General features: G+C 47.2%; 1 protein-coding gene across 1 annotated transcript in view; it reads left to right on the plus strand.

The window, feature by feature from the left end:
• The window catches only part of LOC126438147 (L-dopachrome tautomerase yellow-f2-like), a 98,918-nt gene that overhangs the window by 47,929 nt on the left and 33,741 nt on the right, over positions 1-17,248 (plus strand). The window contains exon 2 of the mRNA XM_050090523.1: positions 6,260-6,569. Within this exon, the coding sequence (XP_049946480.1) occupies positions 6,260-6,569 (310 nt within the window). The remainder of the gene's footprint in view (positions 1-6,259; positions 6,570-17,248) is intronic.

Consider the following 17,248-nt stretch of genomic DNA (forward strand, 5'->3'; position numbering starts at 1 on the left):
AGTCCTGTAATATTTTAGTAATGACAACACTTTCTGCGAGGTTATTAGAACTATAGTTGTCAGATGTCACATCTGGTCGACGCACAGTGGAAATCAACAGTGCAGATCTCTCTCTCTCTCTCTCTCTCTCTCTCTCTCTCTCTCTCTCTCTCTCTCTATATATATATATATATATATATATATATATATATATATATATATATATATGTGAAATCTTATGGGACTTAACTGCTAAGGTCATCAGTCCCTAAGCTTACACACTACTTAACCTAAATTATACTAAGGACAAACACACACACCCATGCCCGAGGGAGGACTCGAACCTCCGCCGTAACCAGCTGCAAGTGCAGATCTCATGAATGCGATAAGAACTACTACGTAAGATGGGGCTAGCAAAATTTTAATAAAAAACGTCGTAGAAATCATAAACCTTACAGTAAATTTTAATTTACACATGTCCTTCCGAGTATTCCTGGTGTATGGAATACTTCCAGCGATTTTCCCCCTGTTGGCAGCAACGATAGAGTTCTGTTGACTGAATCGTATTCAGAATTAATTGCAATTTCGCTTGATTCTCTTCTATGGAGTCGAAACGCGACTCTTTCAACTTCAGTTTCATTTTCATGAAGAGGACGAAATCGTAAGGAGTTAGATCAGTAAGGTACGTGGGGGACATTTGAAGCTGTTTTTTTCTTTTTTCTCTCTCTTTTTAGCTAGATCAGAAAGGTGCGTGGGGGGGGGGGGGGGGACACTTGGAGGTTTTCTTTTTCACGAGGTACGTCAGAATGAGCATGGTGCGTTCAGGTCCATTATCATGGTGCAGCAACCAGTCTTTGCTGTTCAATCTGTCAGGCCGTTTGCGTGTATCATATTCCCTCAATCTCTTCAAAACATCGCAGTAGCAGTTTCCTGTGACTATATGACCAAATGAAACAAACTCCTTATGGACAATTTCCTGAGTCCAGAATGAATTCTCTCTCCACAGCTGAGTGCGCAATAATTGGAAAATTCCTGGTATAGTTACTGTCATCGGACACTACCAGGAAACCGTGGCCGACCCGCCGAGAGCGTTGGCGGTGAGTCGCCGAAAAATACGAGAGACAACGACAGCGATGGACGACCAACAACAGGATAGAGTGACAAGTCCGGAGCGTAAACCGAAGTCGAGAGCCCAGACGTAGCGACATTTGGAATCGAGGAACGCTGCATACCAAATGTAGAAGTATGGAAACGGAATTTCCCTATAGATGGTGCTGGACGTCGGGTAGCACCCGTGAGACCGCGTCACCGGCGTCATCTGCTTCATGTAACGCCTGACAACAAATGTTAACACACAGTAAAACAAGCTCCATACATCGGTACCTGTTTGAAACCCGTAAACGTGTCGAGTTTTGTGCCTACGAACTACGATTTGCGGACAGCATTGGTTTTCTATTCTCATTTGAAGTAAATTGCTCCAGAATCGCATCGAATGCTTGTCAAAGCGAACACGCTCTTGGGAAAACACAGTGTTTCGAGTAGTGCAAACAGTTCAAAAGTGGTGATTTTGACGTGAGAAACGACTTGCGCGAGAAACCACCGAAACAAGTTCGAAGACAACGAATTGCAGGCCTTATTGGATGAAGATGATACCCAAACTCTACAGGAACTCGCGGAACAACTGAATGTGACGCAAAAACCGTTTCTCTTCGGTTGAAAGGTATGGGAAAGGTGCAGAAAGTAGGAGAATGGGTTCCGCATGAACTGAATGAAAGGTAGAAAGCAAATCGAAAGACCACTTGTGAAATTATGCTCGCCAGATAGAGAAGAAAGTCGTTTCTCCACCGAATACTGACATGTAGTGAAAACTGAGAATCCTAACGGTCGTAAATCGTTGACATCCACTGCAAGACCAAACCGCTTTGAAAAGAAGACAGTGCTCTATGTTTGGTGGGATCAGAAAGTTGTCATCTATTATGAGCTGCTAACACCTGGAGAAACCGTTAACACTGCTCGCTACCAACAGCAAATGATCGATTTAATCGAGCATTAAGTGAAAAACGACCGGAATATGGAAAAAGGCAACACAGAGTCATATTGCTCTATGATGACGCCCCATCACACAGCAAAACGCGCCAGGTAAACGATCGAGGCGTTCAGTTGGGTCATACTAGGACATCCGTCTTATTCTCCAGACTTGGCTCGGTTCGATTATCATCTGTTTGCATCACTGGGACAGCTGTCGCTGAACAACGCTTCAATTTGTGTGAAAAGGTACGAAAGCCGCTCCCTCACTGGTTCGCTTCAAAAGAAGAACTGTTCTTTTTTTTGCGTGGCGTTCATGGCCTGCCGAAGAGGTGGGAGAGAACTGTATAAATAGCAATGGAGACTATTTTGAATAAAATATTGTTTATCAGTTTCAAACAACAGACATGTAATTATTGCAACCAAATTCCGGTTTCATACTTATACACCTGGTACAAGGAATGATACGAGAGCCCCAGCCGAAGCACAACGGAGGTCCGGGCCCCTGAGTTGCTAGCCTTGTAGCGTGGAAACAGGCGCCGGTAGGCAGGCGCGTCGTGTGTGGCCTGTGACTAGCGCCGAGGCGGTGAGCGCAGCGGTCGCAAATATTAGGAGCGCCGATTCGCGGCTGCGGTCTAGGTCCACGCGCTCTGGCGGGCTTCCGAACACGTTGGGTCGGGATTTCAGAGCTGGCTGATTTAAACTGCGTGACGGACCGTGAGTCGAACATGGAACAAGCCCATGTCTGTTGACTCCGTAACTGACACAGTGCGGCTGATAGTTACAACGCCAACAGAACAAACGAATGTGGAAATTACACACTTGAAGGTTTTTAGCCATTTTTAGCAACGCAAAGGTCGACGTAAAGTCCCGAGCGACTGGAAATAAAGCGCAGGTGACGCCTGTATATTAGAACGGTAGAAAGACGGATCCTCATAATTACAGACCGATATACTTAACATCGGTTTGTTGCAGGATTCTCCAAGATATTCTCAGTTCGAATATAATGAATTTCCTTGAGACAGAGAAGTTGCTGTCCATGCATCAGCACGGCTTTAGACAGCATCGCTCCTGTGAAAAGCAGCTCGCCCTTTTTTCACATGATATCTTGCGAACCATGGATGAAGGGTATCAGACGGATGCCATATTCCTTGAATTACGGAAACCGTTTGACTCGGTGCAGACTCCTAACTAAGGTACGAGCCTATGGGATTGGTTCCCAAATATGTGAGTGGCTCGAAGACTTCTTAAGTAACAGAACCCAGTACGTTGTCCTCGATGGTGAGTGTTCATCGGAGGTGAGGGTATCATCTGGAGTGCCCCAGGGAAGTGTTGTAGGTCCGCTGTTGTTTTCTATCTACATAAATGATCTTTTGGATAGGGTGGATAGCAGTGTGCGGCTGTTTGCTGATGACGCTGTGGTGTACGGGAAGGTGTCATCGTTGAGTGACTGTAGGAGGATACAAGATGACTTGGACAGGATTTGTGATTCGTGTAAAGAACGGCAGCTAACTCTAAATATAGATAAATGTAAATTAATGCAGATGAATAGGGAAAAGAATCCCGTAATGTTTGAATACTCCATTAGCAGTGTAGCGCTTGACACAGTCACGTCCATTAAATATTTGGGAGTAACATTCCAGAGCGATATGAAGTGGGACAAGTATGTAATGGCAGTTGTAGGGAAGGCGGATAGTCGTCTTCGGTTCATTGGTAGAATTCTGGGAAGATGTGGTTCATCTGTAAAGGAGACCGCTTATAAAACACTAATACGACCTATTCCTGAGTACTGCTCGAGCGTTTGGGATCCCTATCAGGTCGGATTGAGGGAGGACACAGAAGCAATTCAGAGGTGGGCTGCTAGATTTATTACTGGTAGGTTCGATCATCACGCAAGTGTGACGGAAATGCTTCAGGAACTCGGGTGGGAGTCTCTGGAACAAAGGAGGTGTTCTTTTCGTGAATCGCTACTGAGGAAATTTAGAGAACCAGCATTTGAGGCTGACTGCAGTACAATTTTACTGCCGCCAACTTATATTTCGCGGAAAGACCACAAAGATAAGATAAGAGAGATTAGCGCTCGTAGAGAGCATACAGGCAGTCATTTTTCCCTCGTTCTGTTTGGGAGTGGAACAGAGAGAGAGAAGATGCTAGTTGTGGTACGAGGTACCCTCCGCCACGCACCGTATGGTGGATTGCGGAGTATGTATGTAGATGTAGATGTTTTGTAGAGCACGCGTCCAGTAAGTTTCGTGGCACCCATACCACAGACTCGTGCTGGACACCTTAACAGTCACACCCCACACTATCGGGAGAGGCACTGTCGATTTTGAGGCGGGCAGCAATGCTAGAGTAGTGGATCACTGAGCATACGAAATAGCCTCGGCCCCCGACCTAGAGATCATTCCAGTGTTCAGGTATTTGTGTTTGTTATATTTGGCTGACGTCAGCATCAGTAATTTTCTGCCCTCATCGCATCTAGCCAAGTGCACCACGGCTATTTCCGGAATCCTGGCATCAGCATCAGCCCCTTGTGCACCCGTCCTTCGCTCCTCGTGCACCCACTCCCTACCCCGAATGCCCTTGCTTGTCATCACACTGTCAGTCAGTGGTGTCGAGCAATTCTGCATGTTGTGCAGTATTCCAGCCTCTAAGGACAGTTCTACACTACTGGCCATTAAAATTGCTACACCACGAAGATGACGTGCTACAGACGCGAAATTTAACCGACAGGAAAAAGATGCTGTAATATGCAAATGATTAGCTTTTCAGAGCATTCACACAAGGTTGACGCCGGTGGCGACACCTACAACGTGCTGAGATGAGGAAAGTTTCCAACCGATTTCTCATACACAAACAGCAGTTGACCGGCGTTGCCTGGTGAAACGTGGTTGTGATGCCTCGCGTAAGGAGGAGAAATGCGTACCATCACGTTTCCGACTTTGATAAAGGTCGGATTGTAGCCTATCGCGACCGCGACAGTCCTGCTCCCGTTGGTCGAGATCCAATGACTCTTAGCAGAATATGGAATCGATGGGTTCATGAGGGTACACCGGAACGCCGTGCTGGATCCAGACGGCCTCGTATCACTAGCAGTCGAGATGACAGGCATCTTATCCGCGTGGCTGTAACGGATCGTGCAGCCACATCCCTGAGTCAACATATGGGGACGTTTGCAAGACAACAACCATCTGCACGAACAGTTCGACGACGTTTGCAGCAGCATGGACTATCAGCTCGGAGACCACGGCTGCGGTTACCCTTGACGCTGCATCACAGACAGGAGCAACTGCAATGGTGTACTCAACGATGAACCTGGGTGCACGAATGGCAAAACGTCATTTTTTCGGATGAATCCAGGTTCTGTTTACAGAATCATGATGGTCGCATCCGTGTTTGGCGACATCGCGGTGAACGCACATTGGAAGCGTGTATTCGTCATCGCCATACTGGCGTACCACCCAGCGTGAGGGTATGGGGTGCCATTGGTTACACGTCTCGGTCACCTATTGTTCGCATTGACGGCACGTTGAACAGTGGACGTTACACTTCAGATGTGTTACGACCCTTGGCTCCACCCTTCATTCGATCCCTGCGAAACCCTACATTTCAGCAGGATAATGCACGACCGCATGTTGCAGGCCCTGTACGGGCCTTTCTGGATACAGAAAATGTTCGACTGCTGCCCTGGCCAGCACATTCTCCAGATCTGTCTCCAATTGATAACGTCTGGTCAATGGTGGCCGAGCAACTAGCTGGTCACAATACGCCAGTCACTACTCTTGATGAACTGTGGTATCGTGTTGAAGCTGCATGGGCAGCTGTACCTGTACACGCCATTCAAGCTCTGTTTGACTCAATGCACAGGCGTATCAAGGCCGATATTACGGCCAGAGGTGGTTGTTCTGGGTACTGATTTCTCAGGATCTATGCACCCAAATTGCGTGAAAATGTAATCACACGTCAGTTCTAGTATAATATATTTGTCCAGTGAATACCCGTTTATCATCTGCATTTCTTCTTGGTGTAGCAATTTTAATGGCCAGTAGTGTAGGAGTTGAGACGTCAGCGTCATCGCATCTGGCGACCTGCAACCCCTACTCCTACCCCGCCATCCTCGCGCCTCCGCTCGTCGACGTCGTCGTGCTTAGAACACGATGAAGACGGCCATCGGGCAGATTTGTCGACGAAGGCTGCGCTTTCCAAAGCGCCCACGGCGACTGCAGCAGAGTGAGCGCGCGACTGGTGCCGGCAGACGCGGCGCGCCATGACGACGTCGGCGCTGCTGACGACGGCGGCGACGCTGCTGACGTCGGCGGCGGTGCTGCTGGCGACGGTGACGCCGCAGGCGCGCGGCGCGGCCGGGCCGCACGCGCTGCGCGAGGCCTTCTCGTGGCGGCAGATCAACTGGACGTGGCCGGCCGGCGGGCCGCCCGCGGGCGCCGACTACCAGCCGCGCAACAACCTGCCGCTGGGGCTCGCCGTCTGGCGCGACCGCCTCTTCCTCACCGTGCCGCGCCGCAAGGCCGGCGTGCCCGCCACGCTCGGATACGTCGACATCGACCGTAAGTCGCACCGCTGTGTTCCAGCAAGCGCACCGACCGCACTACTGATAAAATGCCCAAGCTACACCCGTCGGGTCACGTGACGTCCTCCACTCGTTACTTTGGAGACGCCATATTGGATTTCGTCGTATTTCGTTGTTTCCACATTATACTATGTTCGTGCATAAGTTTTACGTTCACGTCTGCATCTACATGCCTACTCTGCAACTCGCAATTAAGTGCCTGCCAGAGGGTTCATCGAACCACCTTTAAGTTACTTTCTGCCGTTCTCTCTCGAAAAGCTCTGATTTCTCACCCAATGTGGCTTTCGACCATCCTACTCTGCCGATGACCAGCTCCTACGCCTCACTTATCTTCTCTCCCTCCAGCTTCTGTTCCTCTGCCATATTTGTCCTCCTCGACCTCGAAAAGGCCTACAACCGCGTGTGGGATCCCGCTCTCCTGTTTAAACTCCAGACCTACGCCCTTCCTATCAACTATGTCCGTATGATTGTCTCTCCCACCGCCCCTCCTACGTTACCATCTATAACTCTGATTGCTGCATCCCTCTGTGGGTGTGCCCCAGGGCTCTGTCCTCTCCCATCTCCTCTACCTCCTGTACATGGCAGATATGTTCCAACCACCCCCTCCAGTACACCTCCTGCAGTATGCCGATGACACCGCCTTCCTTGACCTCGCTTCTACCCTTCAGTGGTCCCACCACCTTCTCCAGAATCATCTTGACCTTTTTACTGCATGGCTCCTGAAAATCAATCCTTCCAAGACCCAGGCAATCATTGTAGCTTATACCACTCGCTCCTTCTGGCTCCTTGATTTTTTTACCATCTGCGCCCTCCCTGTCCGCCCCTCCCCCATCCTCCCCTACCTTGGCCTCACCATTGACCGTCACCCCACCTGGATCCCTCATCTCATATCCAATCCAAAGCCCACAACTGCCTCTGACTCTTTAAACTCCTCTCTGGCCAGACATGGGGGTTGAACCCCTCTACCATCCTCCACACCTACAAATCCTTAATCCATCCCATCCTCCATTATGCCAGTCCCACTTGGATATCCACCCCCCCCCCAAATTCTATGTGTCCCTCCACATCCTCGAACACCAAGCAGTCCGCCTTGTCTTTGGTACATGCCTCCCATCCCCCATGTGGATCCTCTATGACCTGATTCCTTTCCCCCATCTGCTGCTTTTCCTAGAACGTATCCACATCCTCTACACCTCCTGCCGACTTGATCCCCCTCATCCCCCGATTTCTCTTCTCCTCTTCAACCCCTGCCCTCTGCCACACCTTCACCGTTGTGTTGCCCCTATCCTTCTCCTAAGGTTGCTTCCATCTACTCCCCCTCCTGGATGGTTCCCTCTCTCCCTCCATTTATCTCTCCTCTCAACTCTGATCCTCACCTTCCCCTCCCTCCCTCTGTCCTTTTCCAAGGCTCTCTCTCCTCCCCTCCCCCCTACCACACTGTTTTGTTTTTCCCTGCCTATCCTCTCTCTGACTCCCTTCTCTCCCCCAAGTCCTTTTGCTTTCCCCTCCACAACCTTCCCCACTCCTTCTCACGTCCACCCAGCCCCACTCTTTTCTATGTCCTCTCCCTCCATCGCCTCCCCCCTTTTTCTTTCCCTCTCCTCCCCCCTTTTCCCCCCACCCCGCCCCCAACAGCCTCCATGTCACCGCTAAAGTGCTGTTTAAAGTGGGTGTTCAGTGTTACAACGAGCCACCATACTGTCACTAGGTGTGTTTTTAACCGTTGCGAATAAAAACCAGACTGTCGATGTGTTTTTTAACTGTGACTGTCTACTTACTATGTGTTTCAATCAGTATCACCGATCTTTTGTTTTTGTATTTTCTTCGCAACTTTTTCGCCTTGTTTCACTTTTTAACAGTCACCGTTTTGTCGCCTGCTTTTATTGTTCTATCTCCTAATTCTAATTTTTAGCTTTTCTCTAGGCTGCAGAATAGCGTATTGTGCTGCTGCCAACCTGCCCCCTCCCTCTTGGGGGGATGGGGTGGAGGTAGGGGGCGGGGGGGGGGGGGGGGGGTCGCGGAGGGAAATCGAAATCCAGTAAAGGAAAAAAAGCTCTGATTTCTCTTATTCTATTACGATGATCTTTTTTCCAATGTAAGTGGGCACAAACAAAATATTTTCACTCTCTGAAGAGAAAATTGGCGACAAATTTCATGAGAAGGTCCTGCCGCAGAGGAAAACGCCTTTGTTTTAATGGCAGCCACACCAATTCGTGTATCACATCCGTAGCACCCTCTCCCCCATTTCGCGATAGTACAAAATGAACTGCCTTTCGTTGAACTCTTCGATGCCCTCCGTCAATCCTGCCTGATGCAGTTACTCCAGAAGAGGACGGACAAGCGTACTGTAAGAGATCTCTTTAGTAGATCGGTACATTTTCTTACTGTTCTGCCAAGTCCAGGGAGAGGAAATAAAAACTTTGAGTTTCGCCGATGGCGTAATTCTGTCAGAGACAGCAAAAGTCTTGGAAGAGCAGTTCAGCTGAATGTACATTGTCTTGAAAGGAGGATATAAGATGAACATCAACAAAAGCAAAACGAGAGTAATGGAATGTAGTCGAGTTAAATCAGATGATCTGACGGAATTAGTTTAGGCGATGAGACAAAGTTGAAGATGAAAAAAAAATGGGTCTGAGCACTGTGGGACTTAACATCTGAGGTCATCAGTCCCCTACAACATTAAAACAACTTAAACTAACTAACCCAAGGACATAACACACATCCATTCCATAGGCAGGATTCGAACCTGCGACCGTAGCGGCGCGCGGTTCCACACTGAAGCGCCTAGAACCGCTCGGCCACAGCGGTCGGCTTGCAGACGAGTTGTGCTATTTGAGCTGCAAAATAACTGATGATGGTTGCAGCAGAGAGGATATAAAATGTAGACTAGCAATGACAAGGAAAGCGCCAGGAAGTCTTTTCTGGAAATATTTGTATGGATTGTAGCCATATATGGAATTGAAACAAGGACGATAAACAGTGTAGACAAGAAGAGAATAGAAGCTTTTGAAATGTATTGCTGAGAAGAATACTGAATATTAGATGGATAGGTCACGTAACTAATGAGGAGGTACTGAATGGAACTGGGGAGAAAAGAAACTTGTGGCACAACGCGACTAGAAGAAAGGATCGGTTTCTAGGACACATTCTGTGACTCATTAATGGAGTGAGGTGTGAGGGGGAAAAATCTTAGAGGGAGAACTAGACATGGGTACAGTAAGCAGATTCAGTAGGTTGTAGGTTGCATTAGTTACTTGGAGATAAAGTGGCTTGCTTGCACAGGATAGGATAGCACGGAGAACTTCATCAAACCAGTCTTCCGACTGAAGGCCACAACAACAACAGGTATCATGTCTAAATCATTTCTCAATTCGTTTTGATCATCTGATGACTTTATAAGAAGGTAAATGACTGCATCATCTCCAAACAATCCAAGAGGACTGCTCAGATTGTCTCCCAAATCGTTTATGTACATCAGGAACCGCAGAAGGCCTATAACACTTCCTTGGGGAACGCCTGATGTTACTTCCGCTTTACTCGGCGACTTCGCGCCATTTACTACGAACTGTGACCTTTCTGGCAGGAAATCACGAACCCAGACACATAACTAAGACGATACCCCATAGATTCGCATTTTAATTAGAAATTGCTGTTGAGGAACGGTGTCAAAATCCTTCTGGAAATCTAAAAATATGGAATCAGTTTGGCATCCCCTGTCATTACTTCGTGAGAGTTAAGAGGTAGTTGTGTTTCACAGGAATATTTTCTGGATCCGTGTTGGCCATTTGTCAATAAATCGTTTTCTTCAAGGTGATTCATAATGTTCGAGCACGGTGTGTGTTCCAAAATCCTACAGAAAATCGACGTTAGTGATAAGTGTCCGTAATTCAGCGGAATACTCTATTTTTTTCTTGGTACTGATGTGACTTGTGCAGCTTTCCAGCCTTTAGGTACGGATCTTTCGTCGAGTGGGAGGTTGTATGTGATTTTAAGTGCGGAGCCATTGTATCAGCATATTCTGAAAGGAACCTCACTGGTACACAATCTGGACCGGAAGCTTTGCCTTTCTGAAATGTTTTAAGCTGCTTCGCTACACGGAGTATACCTGACTCTAAGTTGCTCGCATTGGCAGCTGTTCTTCTTTCGAGTTCTGGAGTATTTATTTCGTCTTCTTTGATGAAGGAATTTCGGAAAACCGTGTTTAGTAATTCTGCCTTAGCAGTGCTGTCAGCAGTAACATTACCTCTATTGATTCCGTCTTGCCACTGCATTGAAGTTCGCGCTAAATTTCGAGCCTCTTTACAAGTTCGTCAATCTTGAGGGTATTACGTTTTATTTATATTCGCATGCAGATTCACATAATACAGATTTCAGTCACCAATAATTCTCGTGGACTATTTACGACAGTCTGCCAACTATAGGCTAACTTCTCAATTCCGTGACTGTAGAAATCATGAAATGTCCAACTATGTTTGCGGCTAATCGTACTGCTAATGTTCCTGGTCGCATAACATTTCTACACTACTGGCCATTAAAACTGCTACACCAATAAGAAATGCAAATCATAACCGGATATTCATTGGACGAATATATTATACTAGAACTAACATGTGATTACATTTTCACGCACTTTGGATGCATAGATCCTGAGAAATCATTACCCAGAACAACCACCTCTGGCCGTAATAACGGCCTTGATACGCCTGGCCATTGAGTCAAACAGAGCTTGGATGGCGTATACAGGTACAGCTGCCCATGCAGCTTCAACACGATACCACAGTTCATCAAGAGTAGTGACTGGTGTATTGTGACCAGCTCGATACTCGGCCACCATTGACCAGACGTTTTCAGTTGGTGAGAGATCTGGAGAATGTGCTGGCCCAGGCAGCAGTCGAACATTTTCTCTATCCAGAAAGGCCCGTACAGGACCTGCAACATTCAGCCGTGCAGTATCCAGCTGAAATGTAGGGTTTCGCAGGGACCGAATGAAGGGTGGAGCCACGGGTCGTAACACATATGAAATGTAACGTCCACTGTTCAACGTGCCGTCCATGCGAACAAGAGGTGACCGAGACGTGTAACCAATGGCACCCCATACCATCACGCCGGGTGATACGCCAGTATGGCGATGACGAATACACGCTTCCAATGTGCGTTCACCGCGATGTCGCCAAACAAGGATGCGATCATCATGATGCTGTAAACAGAACCTGGATTCATCCGAGAAAATGACATTTTGCCATTCGTGCACCCAGGTTCGTCGTTGAGTACACCATCGCAGGCGCTCCTGTCTGTGATGCGGCGTCAAGGGTAACCGCAGCCATGGTCTCCGAGCTGATAGTACATGCTGCTGCAAACGTCGTCGAACTGTTCGTGCAGATGGTTGTTGTCTTGCAAACGTCCCCATCTGTTGACTCAGGGATCGAGACGTGGCTGCACGATCCGTTACAGCCATGCGGATAAGATGCCTGTCATCTCGATTGCTAGTGATACTAGCCCGTTGGGATCCAGCACGGCGTTCCGTATTACCCTCCTAATCCGACCGATTCCATATTCTGCTAACAGTTCAAATGGTTCAAATGGCTCTGAGCACTATGCGACTTAACTCCTGAGGTCATCAGTCGCCGAGAACTTAGAACTAATTAAACCTAACTAACCTAAGGACATCACACACATCCATGCCCGAGGCAGGATTCGAACCTGCGACCGTAGCAGTCGCCCGGTTCCAGACTGTAGCGCCTAGAACCGCGCGGCCACTCCGGCCGGCTCTGCTAAGAGTCATTGGATCTCGACCAACGCGAACAGCAATGTCGCGATACGATAAACCGCAATCGCAATAGGCTACAATCCGACCTTTATCAAAGTCGGATACGTGATGGTACGCATTTCTCCTCCTTACATGAGGCATCACAACAACGTTTCACCAGGCAACGCCGGTCAACTGCGGTTTGTGTATGAGAAATCGGTTGAACACTTTCCTCATGTCAGCACGTTGTAGGCCAGCAGTGTAATTGTTGTGGGTCTAAGGCGAACAACACGTCGAGCCATGTTCGGAAAGCATTTTCATCCAAAAAGGAAGTTCCTTGAAGACTGCTCGATAGAGAGCGGAAAAAGCGAAAATCTGAGGGCGCAAGATGAGGTGAATAAGGTGGGTGTGGAATGACTTCCCAACCCAACTGTTGTACATTTTCTTTTTCAGTGTAGCAGAATGGGGGTGGGTGTTATCGTGAAGTAACATCACACCACACAGCTTTCTTGGTCATTGTTCTGGGATTGCATCTGCAAGACGTCTCAGTTTTTGACAATAAATGTTAATAGTGATGGTTACACCTCGGGGAAGCAATTCTTAGTATCTTTTGTGGATTTGTGCAGGTCTCTGTTTGGCCTCAACCATTCCTCTCTTTTCCTTATGTTAGCATAAAGACGCCATTTGTGGTGTCACCACCAGACACCACACTTGCTAGGTGGTAGTTTTAAATCGGCCGCGGTCCATTAGTACATGTCGGACCCGCGTGTCGCCACTGTCAGTGATCGCAGACCGAGCGCCACCACACGGCAGGTCTCGAGAGACTTACTAGCACTCGCCCCAGTTGTACGGACGACTTCGCTAGCGATGCACACTGACGAAGCCTCGCTCATTTGCAGAGCAGATAGTTAGAATAGCCTTCAGGTAAGTCAATGGCTACGACCTAGCAAGGCGCCATTAGTAACATTGCATGTATCTGCAGAGTCTCACTTGTATCGTCAAGAGCGATGTACAACAATGATGGAGTAAAGTTAAGTATTCCAGCAGCTACGTACTTTTCTTTATAGCATTCATTACGTATCCTGTTTCAGACCTATCTACTAGCCTGCGTGAGTTAACGCGTGCCTTTCGGCTACTTCCGAGTGGCGTGGCTGTCTTAATACGGCACAACACCATTTCTCGTCACTAGTAACGATACAGGATAGGAATGGTCTGTGTTGATCAAGAGCCAATTGATGATGAGCAAGCAGAGATGCACATATTGCCAGCCGTTGATTCAAGTGATTTAGCCTAGCAGAGTGCAGTATCCATACACGCGATTTCTGAACCGTCTCCATTGCATGCAAATGTCGCACGATGGTGGATTTATCGCAGTTCATCACATTTGCCAGTTCCCGGGTGCACTGACGTGGATCATTGTGCATTAATGCGTTTAAACGATCTTTATCAAACCCTGAAAGTCTTCCTGAACGTGGAGAGTCGCTAATGTGAAAACGATCCTCCTTAAAACGAAAAAACCATTTTCTTGCGTATCCTGCCCAGTGGCTTTATCCCCATTGACGGCGCAAATGTCTCTGGCTGCCTGTGCAGCTGTCACTTCTCTACTGAACTGAAACAGAAGAATGTGTCGGAAATGTTCCGATTTCTCCACTTGGCACTCCATTGTCTAGCGTCCACAACTCCACTCACTATCTCCAAATGACAATATGTAAACTCAAATAGCAAGAGTGATCTACAAAAAAAAAAAAAAAATGACAATCGATAAATAAACCCAGGCCAACAGGGATACCAACATGCAAAACAAAAACGCTACGAACATATACATTAACCTAGCAACTTGCGTGTTATGACAGTACGCCGTTTCAAGGCAATGGCGCAGTGAAGAGTTACCACAAACACGTCACTCTTGGTACGATATATATATATATATATACGTAGGTTGGAACTTAAATAGTGGCAACACTTCTGTGGAGACACTATGCAATGGAATCTACTATTGCCGCTGATAGCACACGTTGTTGACATACCTACCTTACCTCCGAGCAAATGGACTCGCCCGTCCCACGTTACCGGCGTGCGCACAGTCGATTGTTTCAGTGATTCCCAGCATCCCGTTCTCAAAGTTCGCGAGCCAGCCCCATCTCATAACAGTTATAGGACACCACCAACCGAAGAATCACAAACTTTGTCGAAGTTTTGTATTTTTTATACAACTTTTCTTGTTATTTATCGAACGGCCCATGTACTTCAACTGCTAAGATGCACTGACAGTCAGACTTTTCTGTACAAGCAAATATACATCAAGGCTTTTGATATGCAGTGTCATTAGTATTTATTAACTTTTTTAGTATTGTTCTCTTTTTATACAGGACAATCAGTTGCTGATTACCTTTAATATTATTGGATAAGCATTTCTTAAGTCTCTTTAGTAATAATGGAACAAACATACAGCTTTCGAGAAATTTTCAAAGGAATTTACATTGTTATTTTTTAACCTGTTCCAGAATAATCACTTGATGGTGCTAGCAGACTTGTGAAAGGATTCTTCCAATAAGTATAGAAAATAAATCTGATCTAAGGGTACCTTCCGCCAGCTGCGCACAAAACACACACACACACACACACACACACACACACACACACACACACACACACATACACAGACTAACCCCGAAAAATCACTCTGTTAAACCACTAACAAAAACAGCTTTAGCTACCAACCAAGAGTAAAAGCTGCCGATAGGGAACCACATGAAAGTAGTGGGGCCGTAGTATCTACATAATGAGCGTGTACAAAAGACCTGAGTAGTACGGATGTGTAGTACACAGACAACATTACAGGTAAAAGTATAAGTACGAGTGCTCAGGGTTTACTTCAAGCCCCAAAGCGATCTCGAATATTACAGTGGTCTACAAGTATGAAGGTGGGTGTCTGATGTTATTTGCACAACACAGTTTTGTATCCTCAGTGGTGTGGCACATGTGCAACGATTCATGTTTCCCAAGTTCTTGTGTAAGTCTTACTTTATTAGCAAAACACATAAAAACTAATTTTTGACATAATATTGATTCTCATAGACATAAACTGAAAGAAATTCCTGGTCTGCTAGAAATCTGACGAAGTCAATGGGCCGGCCGGTGTGGCCGAGCGGTTCTAGGCGCTTCAGTCTGGTACCGCGCGACCGCTACGATCGAATGTTCGACTCCTGCCTCGGGCATGGATGTGTGTGATGTCCTTAGGTTGGTTAGGTTTAAGTAGTCTCTAAGTCTAGGGCACTGATGACCTCAGATGTTAAGTCCCATAGTGCTTAGAGCCATTTGAACGAAGTCAATGCCCGCCGTGACATGCGTCGTGACGGACACTACCTGTTACAGATTCACAATTAGTTCCACGTAAGAAGACAAGTCCTGGGACATCGAATCTGGGGAAGGCTAGCGTCTGAGGAGGCTACGGCTCTAGGGGTGATGGCTGGTAGTTCGATGTGGCTGCTGTGGAGTATCTTCCCTAGTAGCTGCTGGAGGATCGTTGCGGCGCGGCGCAAATCCAGAGGCTGGGCTCAGCTGGACAGAGCTGCCGTGCATGGCCGGCGAGAGCTTAACAAGATCTCCAATGAATAGGCTACAGGGCGCGGTCGGCGTAAAGCCTGTAACGTGTGCATAAGCTGCCTGCTAGGTGTCCAGCAGTGTAAAAACAGGCAGCAGGCGGAAGGACATGCGCGGCGCTTGATGGTGGGTGTAACACAGTGCTGCGACTGCAGCGCCACTATCGTCGAAGTACAAGCTGCTGGCGGTGAGGCTGGCGTCTTGTCGTAGCTAATCACTTGCCGTACTTGCATTGCACCGCCAGACGCGGAGAAACGCCTGTGGCACTGGAACCTGACTACCCGCTAGTTACGGTTGCTGTACCGGAAGCAGAAGTGGCTGGCGAATGACTGTTGCCTTTATTGGTAACCAGCTACAGTGGGATACACATGACTTCAGGAGAATGCTGACTCTCCCTTAAAAGTGGCATACAGGGTATTTAGAAACGAATATACGGAATTTAACGCTTTTTAACATTTATACATTCATATTACAGTTATTATAAAGAATACAGCAAACGAAAGAGCATCTCAAACAGTCTTACAACTGTTTAGTGTGAGCACTATTCGTTACAGAGCGAGTCGGTAGGCGGTTTCTTCCCAAACTTTAATCAGTGTGTCTGGAGTAACTGTTGCAACAATGCTGTTTCAAATGTGTCGAGTAGATCAGCTGGTAGAGGAAGCGCATACACATTATCCTTTATGAACCCTCAAAGGTAAAAATTAAATGACATCTGGTCGTGTGTGAACATGGAGGTCATGTAAAACAAGTTCGGTCACCCGACTCCTAGTGGTCGGGTACAACGTTATGCCAGTGAGGTAGCCACCATCTTGCTGCCAAATAAAGATCTGTGGTTGAATTTAAGATAAGAACACAAGTTACAATTGTTTCACCGAAAAATAATGACCTATAAACTTTCCGCCGAGTATTTGGCACAGAAACATTCATTTTAAGAGAGACACGTGGGGATTTTTTGACTTCCAGATGCTTACATTGTGTATGTTCACATTTTTACTTAGGCAAAATTTCGATTTACCACTGAAGACGACACGATCCAGAAAATCTTTATAGTCACGCGTTTGCAAAGTTGGCTTGTAAACCGCAGTCTGTAGGCTTAAGATCCTGTAAAAACCGCAAACGCAAGGCTGCTCCTCCCCCCCCCCCCCCCCCCCGCCCTGCCACCCTCCTACTATCTCTCAGGGAAAGGAAAAAATATCACGTAGTCAGAAGTTTTTATTTTAAGAAAATTATTTAAAACATGAAATTGCGCAGGGTTTTTAAAGGGTCGGAACTGGAACTTTGTATGGCGGTTTACAAGTCCCCATTCG

This window comes from Schistocerca serialis, unplaced genomic scaffold, assembly GCF_023864345.2.
Source record: "Schistocerca serialis cubense isolate TAMUIC-IGC-003099 unplaced genomic scaffold, iqSchSeri2.2 HiC_scaffold_1261, whole genome shotgun sequence".
NCBI lineage: Eukaryota > Metazoa > Arthropoda > Insecta > Orthoptera > Acrididae > Schistocerca > Schistocerca serialis.